Source organism: Passer montanus, unplaced genomic scaffold (genome assembly GCF_014805655.1).
Source record: "Passer montanus isolate IOZ18808 unplaced genomic scaffold, ASM1480565v1 scaffold8, whole genome shotgun sequence".
In the NCBI taxonomy this organism is placed as follows: Eukaryota; Metazoa; Chordata; class Aves; order Passeriformes; family Passeridae; genus Passer; species Passer montanus.
Window position 1 is genome coordinate 1,155,141 of NW_024373256.1, and position 17,556 is coordinate 1,172,696.

Consider the following 17,556-nt stretch of genomic DNA (forward strand, 5'->3'; position numbering starts at 1 on the left):
CAGTGCTGGGGAGTATTCATCCCCTTTTAAGGGTCTGCCATGTTAAACAATGCCTTCATTACTGTCTTTGAATTCATAACACTCATTATGCCAGGGCAGAGGGCTCAGTCCAGTGCTGGACAAGCCCATTTCCTCAGGGATTAGAGGAATTTAGACAGCACAGGAGTCAGAGTTCAGCTGCTGTTGTGTCTGAGCCACCGGTGCCTCCAGAGCTCTGCGAGTGCTCTGCCAGGAAGGTGTGGTGGATGTCTGGAGATGTGCAGTCAGATTCCAGCTGGAAGCCTGGAACCACATGCTGCTCCCTGGAAAAGGTGGTTCTTCCATCCCCACCTGGCAGCACAAGCAGGGTTTGCTGGGAATTCAGCACCAGGGACCAGAGGGACATTTCAGAAGTCATGATGTTGTTAAAAAGTGTAAATAAATAATTCAGAACAAGCAAGATCAACCCAGCTTGGTGTTGGGTGGCTCTTCCAAACAGTGATGGAACTGGGCAGGGTCAGAGCAGAGATGGAGCTTAAATCTGACCCCAAATCCTTTGGGAATCCCTTCCTGCTGTTTCTTAGCACAGACTGGGCTGGTGTAGAGCAGTTCTTCCCTGCAGCACCAGGTGCTGGGGTGTGCCTTACCTGTTAGGTGTCTGTGTTTTGGTGTCAGACCTTCTGATGGAGCCTCTTGCCTTCCCAGGTGTTCATCAAGAGGGGAGGAGTCCCCATTGTGTCCCTGGAGTGCGTGTCCTGCAAGGCTCAGTCTGTCTACGAGGTCAGCAAGAGCTCCTACGTGTACCTGGAGGGCACCTGCCAGAACTGTCACAACGACTCCAAGCTTGGGGTAACGTCACAAGGCTTTGCTTCACCTCTGGGGGGCTCTGGGAGAAGGGGCAGGCAGAGAGGTCAGGGTGAGAGACAAGGAGGGGAAGCAATGCCTGGCCACAAGCAGCAGCAGGTGAGCCTGGCTGGGTCCTTGTGGGGTCATTCTAAGCCAAAGCCATGAGTCACCAGGTCTTTCCACACAAAAAACACTTTTTTTTTTTCCTATAAGAGATCTGTAAAGTGTTTTTTTCTCCCTACTGATTGGCATTTTGCCCATTATTCTGGTGGTTCAAGCAGAGGTGGTTCAGTCTCTCCTCTTGTGCCTCTTGCCCTGCAGCCTGTGGAGTGAAGCTGCTCTCAGAACTGGAAGTCCTGTTGCTCCCAGCAAGCCCAGTGTGTCCTTGCCTGGCATTTTCTGCCTGGTTATCTCACTGTTTCTCCTGTTATCACAATTGTAGGTTTGTGCTATTAACAGTAACCACCCAGGCCACGTTCAGCTTCAAGCACATAAAACGCGGTATCCCGTGGAGACTCCACCAGTCCTTCATTTATTTCCTGTGTTTTGTACTCTGTATTATGAAATATTCTGTTGGAGGGTGATGTAATTCCAGAAACTAAAGTAGATCTCACAGTGGAAATATTCCCACCAGACATTTTGGAAAGGTTCCAGTTCTTGTTGCTGTAGCACACAAGACTAAAGCTGAATTATCAACTGCAAATTTGGCAGACGCTCCCACTAGAAATCTGTTACTTTTTATAAAAGACTCAATCTGAAAACATTTTAAGGACATAACTTCAGCTTCAAACCAAACCTCTCGTGTCTCTCCCCCGTCCATCCCTGCAGAGGTGGGCAGCTCACAGCTTTAAGAACAAATCCCTCATCCTGGACAAAACCACCACGTCCACCGGCGACACGGGGATGAACCTGGTGCTGAGGCCAGGAGCTCTGAGGGATGGCGAGGGCTACACCTTCACCCTGCACATCACAGACCTGACCACGGGGGAGGAGGGCTTTGCCTCCATCGACCTGCTGCCCAACCAGCCCCCCGTGGGGGGGTCCTGCCGCCTGTCCCCCGAGGGTCCCCTCAGGGCGCTGGAGACCAAGGTGCACTTCGAGTGTGCAGGTGAGAGCACCTGCCAGCCCCCCTGCTCCTCAGCACAGCTTCCCCTCACCCCAAACTCCTGCCCCGGGCTGGGCTCAGCAGTGGTTTGGACCGTGAGCAGCTTTGTGTGCCTGAATTGTGGAGCTCCCAAACTCCCCAGAGCGGGCAGGCAGTTTAAAAATTCCTAACTCGTGTAGGTGAGTGGTGATATGCAGGCCAGGCCACTTCTTGTGGGTATTTCAGTGCAGGAAAAAGAAGATGGTGCCCAAAACTGAGTCACAGTGTGTGGGAAGAATCAAAAGGCAGAGCAGTGGGGCCGTGTCTGCTGTGTGGGCTGGATGTTCCCACCAGAGCCACCTTCCCAACCAGCTGCAGAGACAGCAACAGCGAGCCTAGCTTTGGAAAAGTGGCCTGGCCAGTGTCCCGTAGCCTTGGGCCAAGGACTAAGTGCCTCTGGAAAGCAGATTTCCCCAAATGATCAGTGGTGGAGATTAGAGCTGTTTGTGCACAGTGCCGGGAAGCCACGCTGGGAGGGGATGAGCCCTGCTGCTTCCAGGGGCTGGGCACCAGACTGGGGGAGCAGCACAAACGTCTTCAGGGTCATGGGGGTCTAACTTTGGTACGTTTTGAGCTATCCAGAATAATGCTGGAATCAGTTCCTCTTTGGAATGGTGGGAATTTCAGCCCTCAGTGATTGTTTTTAAGCTGAAGTGACAGACACAGTGGCAGTGCCAGCACCTTCACTGGGGCTCACTGGCAAACACACAGTGAATTTCCCAACTGCCCAGCTCCCATGAAACTCCCAATAATTCCTGGCAGCTCCAGGAAAACCTTTGTGCAGATTTTATCCTGGACCCAGTTGTTTCTGAGATGCTGAACTGCCAGAGGCTGGACCTCTGTCTAAAGTCAGGCTTTGCAGGGCTTGTACAGAAACTGTGGCTTTTGTCAGTGCTGTTCCCACTCCCAGCAGAGTTATTCCCCCTTTTTATTTCATTCGTGAATTTTTCATAATCCCTTTAAACGTTACAGAACCCAAACACCCAAGGAGAAACCCCCAAACATGACAAAAATTCAGAGGGAACAGAGGCACCCATCCAGCCTGATGGGAGTCCTTGAGCTGTCCTCATTCTGGGGAACCCAGAACCCAAGGAGAAACCCCTAAACATGACAAAAATTCAGAGGGAACAGAGGCACCCATCCAGCCTGATGGGAGTCCTTGAGCTGTCCTCATTCTGGGGACAGTGTGCCCGAGCAGGGGACCCTGGCTGGGACAGCAGGTCCACAGAGGATCCTGGAATGGTTTAGGGTGTTCTTTAAAGCCCATCTTAGCCCTTGCCAGGACACCTCCCACTAGTCCAGGTCGCTCCAAGCCCCGTTTGTGGTGCAGGGCTGAGCAGGATGGGCCTGCCCAGGGCAGGGCAGGGCAGGGGCAGTGCCAGCTCCCCACGGGCCCTGGCAGAGCTCTGTGGGCTCTCCTTGCAGGCTGGCGGGACACGGAGGACGCGGAGGGGCCGCTGGTGTTCATGCTGCTGGCCTCGCGCCGCCGGCCCGGCCACTTCCACGAGTTCTGCGTGTACAAGGGCAGCCGGGCCGAGCACGGCGCCTTCCTGCCCCCCGGCTTCCGCGAGAGCGCCTTCCAGGTGTCCGTGGCCGTGCTGGTGCAGGACCAGCTGGGAGCCACCGTGGTGGCCATCAACCGGTAAGAGGCTGCTGGGCTGGCCCCCGGCCCCTGGCCAGCCTCAGCTGCCCTCAGCTCCCCGTGCTGGGTGAAGGGATGGGCTCCTGGAAGGGGCTGCTGGCAGGAAAGGGAGGGGAGCTGTAAAGGTGAACACCTCGTGTGTGGGGACACAAGGCTCGACTCCATTTTGCTCAGAAGGCTGATTTCTTATGTTAGATATTATATTAAAATACTACATTAAAACTATACTAAAAGAACAGAGAGAGAAGAAAGATTAGAAGGTTACAAAGACCAAGAAAAGAATGGAATAGAATAGAATAGAATAGAATAGAATAGAATAGAATAGAATAGAATAGAATGCATAACAAAATCCTTTGACTGCTCACAGCCTTGGCACAGGTAGCTGTGATTGGTCATCAATTAAAAACAATCCACATAGACTAATAAAAGATACACCTGTTGCATTCCACAGCAGCAGATAGTTATTGTTTATATTTTTTTCCTGAGGCTCTCAGCTCCTCAGGATGGGAAAAATCTTAGCAGAGGATTTTTCATAAAATATCATAACTACAGGGAGGCTCAGCAGAAGTGCACACAGAGAGTTCCAGGCTTTGTGGGTTGTTGCTTGATGGGGAGGTTTGCCCAGGAGTTCACTGGTTTTGTGTGAATTGTTAAGTGAGAAAATATTCCTGGGGTCATGCAGTCCCAGGGCTGGGCTAGTGAGGAGCCAGGCTGCAGGTCTGGGGTGTTCCTCATGCATGGGGCATCAGGGCAGCAGCAGCAGTGCTGCCTTTGTGGGTCACCCACCTGCCTCCCCTCGTGTCCCTTCCCAGCCCAGCCTGCACTTCACCCAAATCCCTCTTGCCTTGCAGCTCCATGGAAATTGGCCTCCCCGAGGGCTTCCCCAGCCTCTCCCACTGGCTCTACAATCAGACTGACACCGTGCTCCAGGGCTTGGTGAAACAAGGGGACCCTCAGCAGGTCATTGAGTACTCCCTGGCCCTCATCACCATCCTAAATGAGGTAACACAGCTCCTGCTGCCCAAGCAGGGCCTCCAGAAGTCCTTGCAATCACCAGGAGAATGGTTGGGCCAGATTTTGTGCAGTGATCTCTGTAGGCAGGGCAGGAATTTGGGGCTATATTCCTATTCCCTGCCCAGGAAGAGGCTGCTGCACACCTGGAAGGCAGGCAGGGATGATCCCCCTGGGCACAGGCACCCTGCTTAGTGGATAAGAACTGCACTCCAGGTGCTAGTTAGCTGCTGAGTGCCAGGATAATTGCTTGGAGAGCAGAAGTGACACTGAGGAAGTTCTGCTGGAAAACCAGCTCATTAGATCCCTCTGGGGAGGAGCAGAGGCGGGAGATGCGGAGTGCAGGGAGCAGGCGACTCCAGCTCAGCTCAGCAGCCTCTGAAGCAGCTCCTCGCTCTGTCACTGTCACTGCAGCTTCCTCAGTTCCTCCCGTTGTGTTTTCCTCCCCAGTACGAGCGATCCGTGCTGCTGGAGCCCGAGGCTGGAGCTGGGCAGGAGCTGGAGCTGCGCACCTGGACCCGCAACAACATCACGGAGACGCTGAACGCGCTGAAGGTGAACACGGTGGATGACATCCAGCAGATCTCAGCTGCCCTGGCCCAGTGCACGGTACGGCCCGGCCCCTCCTCGGCCTGCAGCTCCTCACCCCCCCGGCTCTCTGCACGCACACAGGGGCAGTGTCACTGCCCACCCTCTCAGGTGACGTGCTGGGTGCTGCCAGCTCTGCCCCTGGCAGCTCTGTGCTGCTCCTCTGCTTGGCAGCTGCAGGAGAGGCCTCCACAGGCTGGAGAATTGGAGAGCCGTGGAGTGGTTTGGGTTGGAAAGGATCTTAAAGCTCATCCTGTGCCACCTCCTGCCATGGCAGGGACACCTCCCACTGTGCCAGGCTGCTCCCAGCCCCAGTGTCCAACCTGGCCTTGGACACTGCCAGAGATCCAGGGGCAGCCACAGCTGCTCTGGGAATCTGTGCCAGGGCCTCCACACCCTCCCAGGGAACAATTCCTTCCCAATATCCAATTTAATCTACCCTCTTTCAGCTTAAAGCCATTCCCCATTGTCCTGGCCCTCCATCCCTTGTTTCCAGTCCCTCTCCAGCCTTCCTGGAGCCTTGAGGCACTGGAAGGGGCTCTGAAGTGTCCCCAGAGCCTTCTCTTTTCCAGGCTAGACACCCCCAGCTCTCCCAGAGCAGAGGGGCTCCAGAAACATTGGAATTGCTTGGAGGAGTGACAGAACCTGTGAGGACAGGCTGGGCTCCCATCAGGAGTAACACAGGTGGAGCTGCTTTGGGCCAGGGGCAGTGCCCAGGTCTGGTGCTCCTCTCAGCCCTACAAGATGAGAAACCCCTCTCTGCTTTGCTCTGCTGCTCACTGAGCTCCTTTTGCAGCCCCCATTCCCAGTGCTGGGGCTGGTGCCTGGTGGATTTAGGAGGGAAGAGAGCCCAGTTAGGTAATGCACTTGTGCTTTGGTGCTCAGCCAGGCTGCTCTGGCTCCTCCCTCCCTCCCTCCCTCCCTCCCTAATCTTTGTTTTGGGACTGGTCAGTTCCTTGGCCCTGGCTGAGCTTTCCCTGCAGCCAGGTCAGTGGTGGGCAGGCACTGCATCCCACCCACAGAGTCCTGAGCTGCTCCCTTCCCTGCTTCTGAACCTGCAGACCTCAAAAATCCCCTCTTTCTGTTCCCCTCTGCCCAGGGTTTGGGGTTGAGCACATCCCATTCCATGCTGGAGCAGTTTGTTTCTGTCTCTCCCACCTCCTCCTGCCTCGTGACTTGGTTTTGCTGTGGGAGCTTAGGTCTAGAAATAGAATTTTTATTCCATGGGGAAAGCTGACATTCCAGGATTACTTTGTGCTCTGGGCTGGAATGAAAAGCTTAGGAAAACAGTACTCCAGAAATTCCCAGGTGGCTGAGACAAGTGGAGCTCACACATTCCTTTCCTGCACAAGTGTCCATCAGGGCTGGTACATTTGTGATTTTACCTACAAGGGAGGGGAAAACATCAGAATTAGTTTCTCCTGGAGGGATAAAAAAGGAATCTTGGACTTTTTGGTCGATTCTCCTCCCTGAGTAGGAGCTGCCCTTGGGTGGTTCCTCCCCATAACCCAGTGTCTTCCCCACCTCCCTGATTCCTGACTCCGACTCACACAGTCTGTCCTGCCTTCTCAGGGCTTACAAATAAAGCAGAAAAGGGGGAATTCGAGACCTGCAGATGCTGTTTTGATTCTTCACCAAAACATATGGTGAATCACGGCTGAATCCTATGATGATTAAAAGAAAAAAGATGAATAAGAGCGAGGAAGGGGGTTGTAACAGCTTCCATGTGTTCCTCAGTCCCTCCCATCCAGCCCTGGAGAGCGCGGGAAGCTCCAGGCCATGGCTGGAACATTCTGTTTCTTGGACACATCTGGGAGCAGAGGGAGGGACATCCATCACGCCTGAGTGGCAGGATTCCTCCCACAGCCTTCAGGAGGATTTGGACACCGAAATGGACTCAGTTGGGGCTGAGTTCTTCCACTGGAGGTCGTGGGGAGATGGAGGAATCCCATCCAGCTCCTGCTGGTTGGTTGCTGTGTGGTCCCAGAGGGGAGCTGTGCCTGGTCCTTAGAGTGTACACCAGGGAACAGGAATTTAGAATCACAGAGTCCTGGAATGGCTTGGGTTGGAAGGATCAGGTTGCTCCAAGCCCTGTCCAACCTGGCCTTGAACAGTTCCAGGGATGGAGCAGCCACAGCTTCTCTGGGCAACAATTTCCTCCCTTTATTCCTCTTCCCAACCCACGAGCATCCTCTGCCTGCCTGTACACTGGCACTTTGGAATGTCATGGGAGGCAGATGGAAGAGTCTTGGGGCCACCAGAAAGTTGCTGGCCACTGTCAGTGTGAGCAGGGCAGCCTCTGCTGGCCCCTCCCAGGGGCTCTTCCAGAGGAAAAGGTCTCCTGAGGGCAGAGCCAGCTGGGCTTTCCCTGGGCTGCCCCTGCTCTGTCAGAGCCTGGTCCCTTTGCAGGTGGTGAGCAAGGAGCTGGTGTGCAAGTCATGCCTGACAAGGACCCTGAACAAGCTGGAGACCATGATGACCATCCTGCAAGGGGAGACCACCCAGGGCACGGTGACACCAACCGGCATCGCCGACAACATCCTCAACATCACAGGTGAGCCCTGTCCTCTGGGTGGGGACAGGGGCAGGCTCAGGGGAGCTTTCAGACTCCCTCCTCTGCTGTTTGGGCTTTGGCCCAAATTTTTAGGAAGCTACTTCTGCCATTTGGAGTGTGACATCCCAGCGCTCTCTCCTCCCTGCGCTTTTCCCAGGCTTGTCCTGGCTTTGGCAGCTGCTCTGTGGACATTTCCATCTGACAGTTGTTAATATAACCCACTAATACTCCTAATAAGCTCACTAATACACCAGGGGATTCTCTTTTTAGTAAACAATGAGTAACAGCTATGGCTTCCAGATGCTTGTCTTCCTGGTTGGAGTCCAAGGAGGCTGTCAAACCTCACTGGGGCATCTGGGAGCACGGTGTGGAAATTCCCACCTGGGTGATCTGGGGGGAAGCAGAGACACCTTCTCTGCACTCCTTTCTGAGTGTTCACTCCTTTCTGAGTGTGGTGCACTTTATAGTGCAAAAGCTTAGGAACGTATGTTTGTTTTATCCATTCCCTCCCTGTTTCCTGAGCTGTGGTTTCTCTTCACCACACAGGAGGGAAATCAAGTGTGTGTTGATTAAGTATTCCTCACCAAACCTGGTAGATGAGAGAGGCTGCAGGAGCTGCTGACAGCTTTGCTTTTAGCTCTGGGCTATGAACACTCCAGTGAGGAAGGTCATGTGCAGAGGAGCAGTGAGAAGACAGCAAGGAAAACCTTGTCTGATTGCTTTGGGAAGGTGTCAGGTGTTCTCTGACCGTAGCAGTTATCCAGGCTATTTACCACTTCCTCTTCATTTCTCTCCTGGCAGGTGACCTAATCCACCTTGTCAATACAGTTTCACAAGAATCCAAACCCCAGGAGCTGCTGGCTGATTCCCACAATTTGCTGCTGGCTCCCAAAGCCTACAACCTGTCTTCCAGCCTGATGCGAATCCTCATGAAATCCCGGGTGCTGAACGAAGAGCCCCTCGAGCTGGTGGGAGGAGAAATTAAGGCCACAGGCAAGAGGTCTGACCCCTTTAACCTGCTCTGCTACGAAAACACACCGAACTGCCAGTTCTCCATCCCCCAGGCCTTCAACTCCACCCTTTCCAACCTGACGGATGTCATCCAAGTCATGTTCCAGGTGGACTCCAATCCCTTCCCTTTTGGCTACATCAGCAACTACACTGTGTCCACCAAGGTGGCCTCCATGGAGTTCCAGACACACAACGGGGTGCAGATCCCCATAGGGAGCCTGGACTCTGAAAAAGCCATCACTGTGATGGTCTCAAACAGCACAGAGCCCGAAAATCTCGTGGCTGGCACTGAGGTCATCGAGGCAAGAACGTCTGTGAACCTGATTGTGATCATGGAGAGCAACAACAGGGAAGCAGGACTGCACTTTCAGCTCACCTACAGAGTCCTCAATGGTAGGGCAGACAAATCCATCTCTTTGTTAGTCCTTCCTGTGGGAGAGGAGGGGTGGGTGTGGGGGATAACCAGTTTGGGGGGATATGCTGGATGGCAGCAGCAGGTTCCACACTGCATGGTCGAGGTTCTGGCTGTCCTGGACAATCTCCATGTCCAGTGTCGTCCTTGCTTGTGGATTCTGGCCCTGAGAAGCCTTTTGCTTTTCCCAGCCCTCCTGTTGAGCCACATTAGCCCTGGGAGGCATTGCCCAATCCCTCTCCCAGGCAGACCCAGTGGTATCCAGTGCTCAGGGATCCTCTGAGGGAGCACAGGCTGGAGAAGCATCTCCCACAACTCTGCATTCCTTCTTCCCTGAGTCCCAGTGCTGACAGCACACCTGTGGCTGAGCCTGCCAGGGGTTTTTAAAGCCCTTTGTGTTCCTTCCCCTCCCCACAGAGCATTACCTGGCCAGTGAGCCCGAGCCCTTCATCATGGCCTATCTCCATCATGAGCCCGAGCCCAACGAGCACAACTGCTCTGCCTCCAAGAGGATCAGCCTGGATGCCCTGGCTGGAAGTGACCACAAGCTCTACACCTTCTTCACCTCACCCAGGTAAGAGCAGCCTCCCTGCAAGTCCCTGTCAGCCTCAGGCTGTGCTGTGGATGTGTGTGAGGGGTGCTCAGGTGGTCTGTGGTACCCCTGAGTACCTGCACAGCCAAAGGGTGTAAATTACACCACGTTCACTGGGCGTTTCCTCCTTTCTGAGTGCATCCCTGCCCCTGTGGCTGGAAGCTTTCCATGGGCACACCTCCACCAGAATGGGGCTGGTGTCCCTGCAGGGAGCAGGGGAGTCATCTCCTTGCTCTTTCCCTTCTCCAGAACGGATGACCCCATCCAGAAGTACTACCTGAACATCACCAACCACTTCAGCTGGTCGGCAGTGGAGGTGACCCTGGGGCTGTACACGTCCCTGTGCCAGTACTTCAGCGAGCAGGAGAAGCGCTGGAAGACAGAAGGAATTGTCCCCCTGGAGGAGACCAGGCCAGACCAGGCCGTGTGCTTGACCCAGCACCTCACAGCCTTTGGGGCCAGCCTGTTTGTGCCCCCAAACTCTGTCCAGTTCATCTTTCCTGTGAGTACAACAAAGCAGAGGCTGTGCAGTGCTGTCACACACAGAACGGGTTGTTGTCACCTGGAGCAAAGCCATAGGCTCCTGTTGGTTTCATGTCCAAGCTGGCACCAGCACAGGCATCTGGGAGCCTTTGGGAGGTGCAGATGGGCACAGCTCAGGGGAAGCTGTGTCCCCTGGGTGGGAATCCTGGCTGGAAATAAACCTTTGCAGATGGCTTTAGTCCCTGGCCTGGACACCTTGCAGTGTGTCTTCATCTTAGGGAGATGCCAAAGGTTCCTCCCAGCTGTCACCCAGCATGGTCTGATCCCAGGGAGCTGCACCTGCCAGCTGCTCCCTGCTTCCCAGGAGCATCCAGCTCTTCCTGCCTGTGTCCCTGTGACGTGAGCAGGAGCAGGGAGCTCCTGGCAGCTGCTGCTGCCGGCTCTGCGGCCAGGAAGGAGGCAGGGAGTGGGAACGGGATCCTCCTGGCCTTGCCTTTCAACACTTTTCTCTCCTGCAGGCTCCAGGCCCAGGGCTGAACTACATCGTGCTGCTGACGTGTGCTGTGTGCTTTGTCACCTACTCGGTGGCCGCGCTGATCGTGCACAAGCTGGACATGATCGACATGAGCCGCGTGGGGGTGATCCCCTTCTGCGGCAAGAACGGGATGTACAAATACGAGATCCTGGTCAAAACGGGCTGGGGCAGAGGCTCAGGTGAGCCCACAGCCTGCTCCCGTGCCTGCTTCCCAGGGGGACACCTGTAGCTCACCCGAGGTGCCACCTCAGCACGTCGCTCTCTGAGTGCTCCCCGCGGGGCCCAGAGCTGAGCTGCAGCTTCAGGCCAGGGCTTCCCACAGCATTCCCAGGTTTTATTGTGTGATGAGGGGGCAGGTCAAGAGAATGGTTTGGGTTGGAAGGTTCCTTAAAAACCTTCTGGTTCCAAACTCCTGACATAGGCAGGGACACCTTCCACTAGCCTGGGCTGCTCCCCTCTGGCTGTTGTGGTGGGACAAGCAATTGCTGCTGGAAGGAACCACCAGGAGAGGAATTCCCCCATCCTGCCTTCCTTGCCTGGGCTGTGGTTGCAGAGGCAGAGGTTGTTCCTCACTTCTGACCCTCTCCTGCCTAGCTGGCCCTTGGGATGGCTCCTTTTGCTGTCCTCCAGGATCCATCACTTTGTTCTGAATCCTCCCCAGCAGCAGGCAGCCACAAAGTCTGGCTTCCCTTCGCGGGCTGGGTTTGTAGCTAGAGCTGCCACAGGCAGGGCTGGGGAACAGCTGCACCTCGGGTGGGCTTCCCTGAGGGAGCCCCTTCCTTCCCTGCAGGTACCACAGCCCACGTGGGCATCGCCCTCTACGGGGTGGACAACAAGAGTGGCCACAGGCACCTGGACGGGGACAACGCCTTCCACCGCAACAGCCTGGACGTGTTCCAGATCGCCACGGAGCGCAGCCTGGGCAGCGTCTGGCGCATCCGCATCTGGCACGACAACAAAGGTGGGGCCTGCACAGGGGCAGCCGGCCCTGGTGACCCCTGCATGGGGGGACACTGTGGGGGGACTTACAGACTGGCCAGGTGCCACCCTAGACATGGGATGCCACGTGCTGTGCACTGTGACCATCAATGTCACCTCAGGGTGATGTGGCCGTGCCACGCTTCCCTCATGGGTCCTGTGCAGTGCCCATTGTGTCACTGTCCTGCAGTGCTCATGTGGCCCCTCAGCTTCGCAGGGTCACAAGGGAATGTGTGCCATGAAATAATTGCTATGAAATAATTCCTTTTCCCCCCGTTCAGGCCTGAGCCCCTCGTGGTACCTGCAGCACGTCATCGTGCGGGACCTGCAGAGCAGCAAGAGCTACTTCTTCCTGGTGAACGACTGGCTCTCGGTGGAGAGCGAGGACAACGACGGCCTGGTGGAGAGGGAGGTGTTTGCTGCCAGTGAGTGCCCCCCATCCCCTGGCTCCTCCTCACCCCTGCTGCCTGGGCCCCTCCTTTTCTCCAGGCTGAGCCCCTTTCCCAGCTCCTTCAGCCACTCCTGGTGCTCCAGCTCTTTCTTGAGGTTCCCAGAAGTGATCCCAGGACTGGAGGTTCCTCAGCAATGCCCTGCCAAGGGACAGGCACTGCCCTGGGGTACCAACCAGGTGTCACTGGCCTCTTGCTCACCTGGGCACAGCTGGGCTCGTGTTCAGCCCCTGTCACTACTGGATCCTTTTCTGCTGGACAGCTTTTCCAGCCCCTCATCCTCAAACACGGCATGGGGAGGGACCCTGTGGGTGGAGTGTGGGTATTCTGGAGTTTCTGGGATGGATGTGGCCGGCTCAGCGGTGTCCCTTTGTCCCCAGGTGAGAGCGAGCTGAGGAGCTTCTGGCGGATCTTCGTGGCGGAGCTGCAGCGTGGCTTCTTTGAGAAGCACGTGTGGCTGTCCCTGTGGGACCGCCCGCCCCGCTCCCGCTTCACCCGCGTCCAGAGGGCCACCTGCTGCTGCCTCCTCATCTTCCTCTTCCTCTGCGCCAACGCCGTGTGGTACGGTGTGGTGGGCAGTGTCCACCTCAGGTGTGTAAAAGGCATGGTGGGCAGTGTCCACCTCAGGTGTGTAAAGGGCGTGGTGGGCAGTGTCCACCTCAGGTGTGTAAAAGGCATGGTGGGCAGTGTCCATCTCAGGTGTGTAAAGGGCATGGTGGGCAGTGTCCATCTCAGGTGTGTAAAAGGCATGGTGGGCAGTGTCCATCTCAGGTGTGCCCATGGCGTGGTGGGCAGTGTCCATCTCAGGTGTGTCCAAGGCATGGTGGGCAGTGTCCATCTTGGGTGTGCCCATGGCGTGGTGGGCAGTGTCCACCTCAGGTGTGTCCCCAGCCAGTCCCACCCTGCTCAGGGCCCTCCTGCCTGTCCCCTTGGGGCAGGACACATCTTCCATCTGCTGGGAGGAGCTTCCTTGCTTGTGCCCTGGGTGTGCCCTGCCCATTCTGAGGAGTCTGGACCATGACATGGACAACCAAAACCAGCCTGATTTTGGTTTTCAAGCCCATTTCCTTCTCTGCACATCTGGAATTCCTGGTTGTACGCTTAGCTTGCTTAGCTGGCACCCCCAAAGCTCCTGCTGACCCTCTCTGTGGTCCCCTTGCCTCCCTGCAGCAACGTGGCCGTTTCCAGCCTGCTCCCTGTCAGCGTGGACACCGTGGCTGTTGGCCTGGTGTCCAGCCTGGTGGTTTACCCTCTCTACCTGGTCATTCTGTTTCTCTTCCGGATGGCTCGAGGCAAGGTAAGGAGGGGGGATGGTTGCAGGCTGCTCAGGGGGGTGGGAAGCACCAGGTTTGCTTTGGGAGGCAGAATTCTGCCTGTCCTGGGACCTCTCTCCTCCAGCTGGGCTCTGCTCTTGCCCCTTGTGCTGCACCAGGGCCTCTGCCCCCCTCCCTGAGCTCAGATCACTGCTGGCCTCTGTCAGTGCCCAGGCACCAAAAAGCAGATTTTAGAAGCTGTTTAGGCACTTCCTCCCTCAGGATTTCAGCACCCAAATGCCCAAGGCAGGAGCCCAGGAGCTGCTCAGTGGAGCCTCTCTGATGTGTGCCCTGGGCACAGCTCAGCTGAGGCAGCTGGGCAGGGATTAGCTGGGGATTTTCCGACTAGTTAAGCACAATTAGCAGCCCCATTAAGTATTGCAGCCAGCTGCTTGGGGACTGAGGAGCAGCTGATGTGGCTGATGCTGCTGAGAGCACACAGGAAAAGCTTCCAGACTGGGGGCTTGTAGCTGGGACAGCCTGGGTGGCCCTGGTTGTGGCACGTGTGGCTGCCGGTGTCTGGGAGGCAGAGGAGGATGGGCAGTGGCTGCTCTCAGTGGCAGTGTCACCTCTGTCCCTCCTGTGCAGGTCTCCATCAGCCACACAGTGACTCACTCAGACCAGCAGTCCCTGGAGATCGACAACTACCTGGACTCCTCAATCCTTGACAGCTCCTTCCCCACCTTCCCCGGGCTCCAGGCAGAGGTCAGTGCTTCCCTCCCCGCAGCTCCTGGAGCTGTGGGCCCGGGGCCAAGAGCACCTCAGTGACCCCTGGTGTTGCCAGCCCTCTGCTCTGACCGGGCACAGACCTGTGCCATGCTCCTGACACTTTCCTGTTCCCCACAGGCCTTCTCTGAGCAAACCAAAACAGATCTGTTCCTGGAGGACTCCAAGAGGTGAGTGGGTTTCTGGAGATGGAGCAGGCAGCACTTCAGGCTGTGCTTTGCTGGGCTGGGCTTGGCTCCCAGAGCTGTTTCTGCAGTGCCAAAGGTTCCTTTTCTCTGCTGACCAGCCCCATTGCTGTTTTCCCACAGCCTGGTGCCCTGGCCCTCCAGCGAGGCCCTGCTCAGCTGGCCAGACCTGCTGAGTGACCCCTCCATCATGGGCAACACCATCCAGAAGCTGAAGAGGGGCCGGGCCAGCCGCCACCTGGGGCTGGAGGCCCCGCTGGCCCCCGAGGAGGACACCTTGTCCCTTGGCATCCACCAGGGACAGCCCCGCTACTTCTCAGCCTCGGGTGAGCCCCCTGGCTCGGGCAGAGCTGCTGCCATCACCCCTGGCTGCCCTCTGGAGGGCAGGAGGGCTGGGTCTGCTCACTGGGGATTTCAGTCTGGAAAAACAGAAATGCTGGTGGGCAGCAGACTGGGAGCCAGGAGAGGTGTGTTCCCGTGGGAATGCTGCAAGCAGCCAGCACTTCCTCACTGGGTTCAAAGCCACGGGGTGTTCCTGAGGCTCTGGAAGTGGCAGGAGAAGGAGAGCTTGGCTTTCTGAGCCAGCTCTGTCTGCTCAGCTCTGTGGCCAAGATGGGAGAGACAGGAGCTGGAGGACAGGGAGCAGGGGAGGGCTGTCCCAGGGACAAGGACATCACTGTGATCCTCCTCCCCAGTTGCCCAGGTGGCTGAGCCGTGCCCTGGCTGGTGCTGGGGGCTGAGCTCCTGCCAACACTGTCTGTGCTCTCTCTTTCCCAGACGAGGATCTGATCCGGCAGATCCTGGCAGACGGAGCCAGCGGCATCTCCCAGGACCTGGGGCCGTACATGAGGGCAGAAACAGATCTGATCTCAGGCCTGTGAGTGTCTGGGGAGCCCCACGGGCCCAGAGCCTCCCTCTGTCCCTGCTGGCCGTGACTCCTGCAGCCCCCACAGCTCCAGGAGGGCACTGCCACCCTGCCAGGACCCACCTGGAGTGTCCCCTAAACCACACCTGTGTCTCCAGCAGTTTTGGGCAAAGTGCTGGGATGAGGGCTCCCTTCATGGCACTGATGGGAGGGAGAGGGGGATTCTACCCAAATCTCTGTGGTGTTTCCAAGCCCAGGGCGCCCTGCTGGCACCCTGAGCAGCACCCCCAGGGCTGGCAGCCCACCAGCCACTGCAGGGGGGCAGCCAAGGGAGGGGAGGGACTGTCCATGGGACAGACAGCAGTGTCTGTGCCTTGGGGACGTGTGTGATGTCCCAGCACTGCTGCTGGCACTGCAATTCAGCCCCTTTGGTGCCAGCCTGCTCAGCACAGGGCCGGCAGTGGCACAGCTCTCAGCAGCTCCCCCTGTGCCTGGCAGGTCCAGCGTGTTCGGGGACAAGGTGGAGACTGTCATGATGCAGAGGCTGAACGACAAGGGGCAGAGCGTGGCACCTCCTCCCAAGGAAGTGAGCAGATCAGCCAAGTCCACCTGGACAGGTACCAGGGCTGTGCCAGGGGTGTGAGGGGACGGGGCCCATCCCACACTACAGCCCTGTGGGGTAAATGGTAAATAAAGCAGAAAAGGAGCCTTGGGAAGGGCTGCTCCCTGCTCCTGCCAGCTTCTCTTGGAGCCTGGATCTCTGTAAGGCCTGGGCCAGCACTTGTGCTGTGGCAGTCCCTGCGTGTCCCCTGGGGACCCTCCTCCCCCAGTTGCTCTGCTCCCTGCAGCCAGCAGTGCTCGAAATGTGTGGGATGGTCCCAGTCTCTCCCAGGGCTGCTGGTGGGCTCTGTGCTGGGTGAGTGCTGAGCCCAGCCCCTCCTGTGCCCACGGGGATGCTCACCCTGCTCTCCCTGGTCCTCCTGCTGCTCCCAGTTGCAGAGCAGGCATTCAGGAAGCGCCTGCTGCCGCCCTGGTGCTCCCTGCTGGCTCATGGCATCAGCCTCCTGCTCCTGGCCGCCGCCGCCGGCGTCTCCGTGTGGATCGGGGTGGGCTTCTCCTCCAGCGTGGCCCTCATGTGGCTCATCTCAGGGATATTCAGCTTTCTGGCATCGTTCCTGGTCTGGGAGCCCCTGAAGGTGAGCGTGGCACCAGTGCAGTAGCGCTGTGCTGTGTGTGGGGTTAACTTGTCCAGCTGCTGATCACTCATGGAATTGTTAAGGTTGGAAAAGCCCTTTAAAATTAACAAGTCCATCAAGCACCACCCCCGTGTTCTCCACTAAGCCATGTCCCCAATGCCACATCCATGTGGGTTTGGAACACCTCCAGCCATGGTGAATCCACCACTGCCCTGGGCAGCCCCTTCCAATGCTTGACAACGCCTCCCACAAAGAAATCGGGTCAGAGTGGGCACTGAATGGTCTCTCCCATCCCCAAATCCCTCAGGAAGGGTAGGATGTGGGCACCAGCAGCAGTAGGAGAGGCAGGGCTGGTGGCAGGGCTGGTGGCACTTGGTTTTGAAGGTCCAGGTAGGAGCTGTGCCATGCTGGCTGTGCCAAGGGGCCGGTGGGAGCTGCTGGCAGAATCTTGGCACAGCTCCCTGCAGGCTCAGCGCTCTCCCTGTGCCCCAGGTGCTGCTGGAAGCCCTCTACTTCTCCCTGGTTGCCAAGAGGCTGCACCCAGAGGAGGATGACACCTTGGTGGAGCAGCCCTGCGTGGAGCACGTGTCCGAGAGGATCAGCAAGGTCCGGCCCCCGCAGGGATTTGCCCTCTTCCAGGCCAAGGAGGAGGCCAGGAAGGTCAAACTGCTGCACAGGATGCTCAAGGTGGGACATCTCCTGCTGCCTGGTGCCCAGGGCTCAGACAATCTGTGTGTGGGTCCCCCCAGTCTGGCTGGGGTGCCTGAGTGCTTGGCTCCAGCTCTGCCTCAGTTTCTCAGCCTCTGGCGCTGATCCTGTTGCATGGCTGTGGACAGCACTGCTCTGCTGCAGGACTGGGATCCAGCCCTTCCATGCAATCCCATTTTTACTCTTTGCTTCCCAGAATTTCCTCATCTACATGATGTTCTTGCTGGTGGTCCTGCTCACTAACTACGGCGACGCCTCCCGCACCAGCCGGGCCTTCCTGCTGCAGAGCTCCATCAAGCAGCAGCTGGGCAGCAAGGACTTCCTGCTCATCAAGAGGTG

The 17,556-nt window shown here is 57.1% G+C and overlaps 1 protein-coding gene across 1 annotated transcript in view; it reads left to right on the forward strand.

Annotated features, from left to right (window-relative positions):
- The window catches only part of PKD1 (polycystin 1, transient receptor potential channel interacting), an 88,139-nt gene that overhangs the window by 61,750 nt on the left and 8,833 nt on the right, over positions 1-17,556 (forward strand). The window contains exons 19-40 of the mRNA XM_039731840.1: positions 685-828; positions 1,654-1,933; positions 3,395-3,611; positions 4,463-4,613; positions 5,073-5,231; positions 7,620-7,764; positions 8,566-9,168; positions 9,605-9,761; positions 10,029-10,281; positions 10,781-10,976; positions 11,588-11,758; positions 12,057-12,200; positions 12,605-12,815; positions 13,395-13,521; positions 14,126-14,242; positions 14,384-14,433; positions 14,572-14,774; positions 15,226-15,325; positions 15,812-15,930; positions 16,307-16,509; positions 17,002-17,196; positions 17,414-17,553. Coding sequence (XP_039587774.1) covers positions 685-828; positions 1,654-1,933; positions 3,395-3,611; positions 4,463-4,613; positions 5,073-5,231; positions 7,620-7,764; positions 8,566-9,168; positions 9,605-9,761; positions 10,029-10,281; positions 10,781-10,976; positions 11,588-11,758; positions 12,057-12,200; positions 12,605-12,815; positions 13,395-13,521; positions 14,126-14,242; positions 14,384-14,433; positions 14,572-14,774; positions 15,226-15,325; positions 15,812-15,930; positions 16,307-16,509; positions 17,002-17,196; positions 17,414-17,553 — 4,085 coding nt within the window. The remainder of the gene's footprint in view (positions 1-684; positions 829-1,653; positions 1,934-3,394; positions 3,612-4,462; positions 4,614-5,072; positions 5,232-7,619; positions 7,765-8,565; positions 9,169-9,604; positions 9,762-10,028; positions 10,282-10,780; positions 10,977-11,587; positions 11,759-12,056; positions 12,201-12,604; positions 12,816-13,394; positions 13,522-14,125; positions 14,243-14,383; positions 14,434-14,571; positions 14,775-15,225; positions 15,326-15,811; positions 15,931-16,306; positions 16,510-17,001; positions 17,197-17,413; positions 17,554-17,556) is intronic.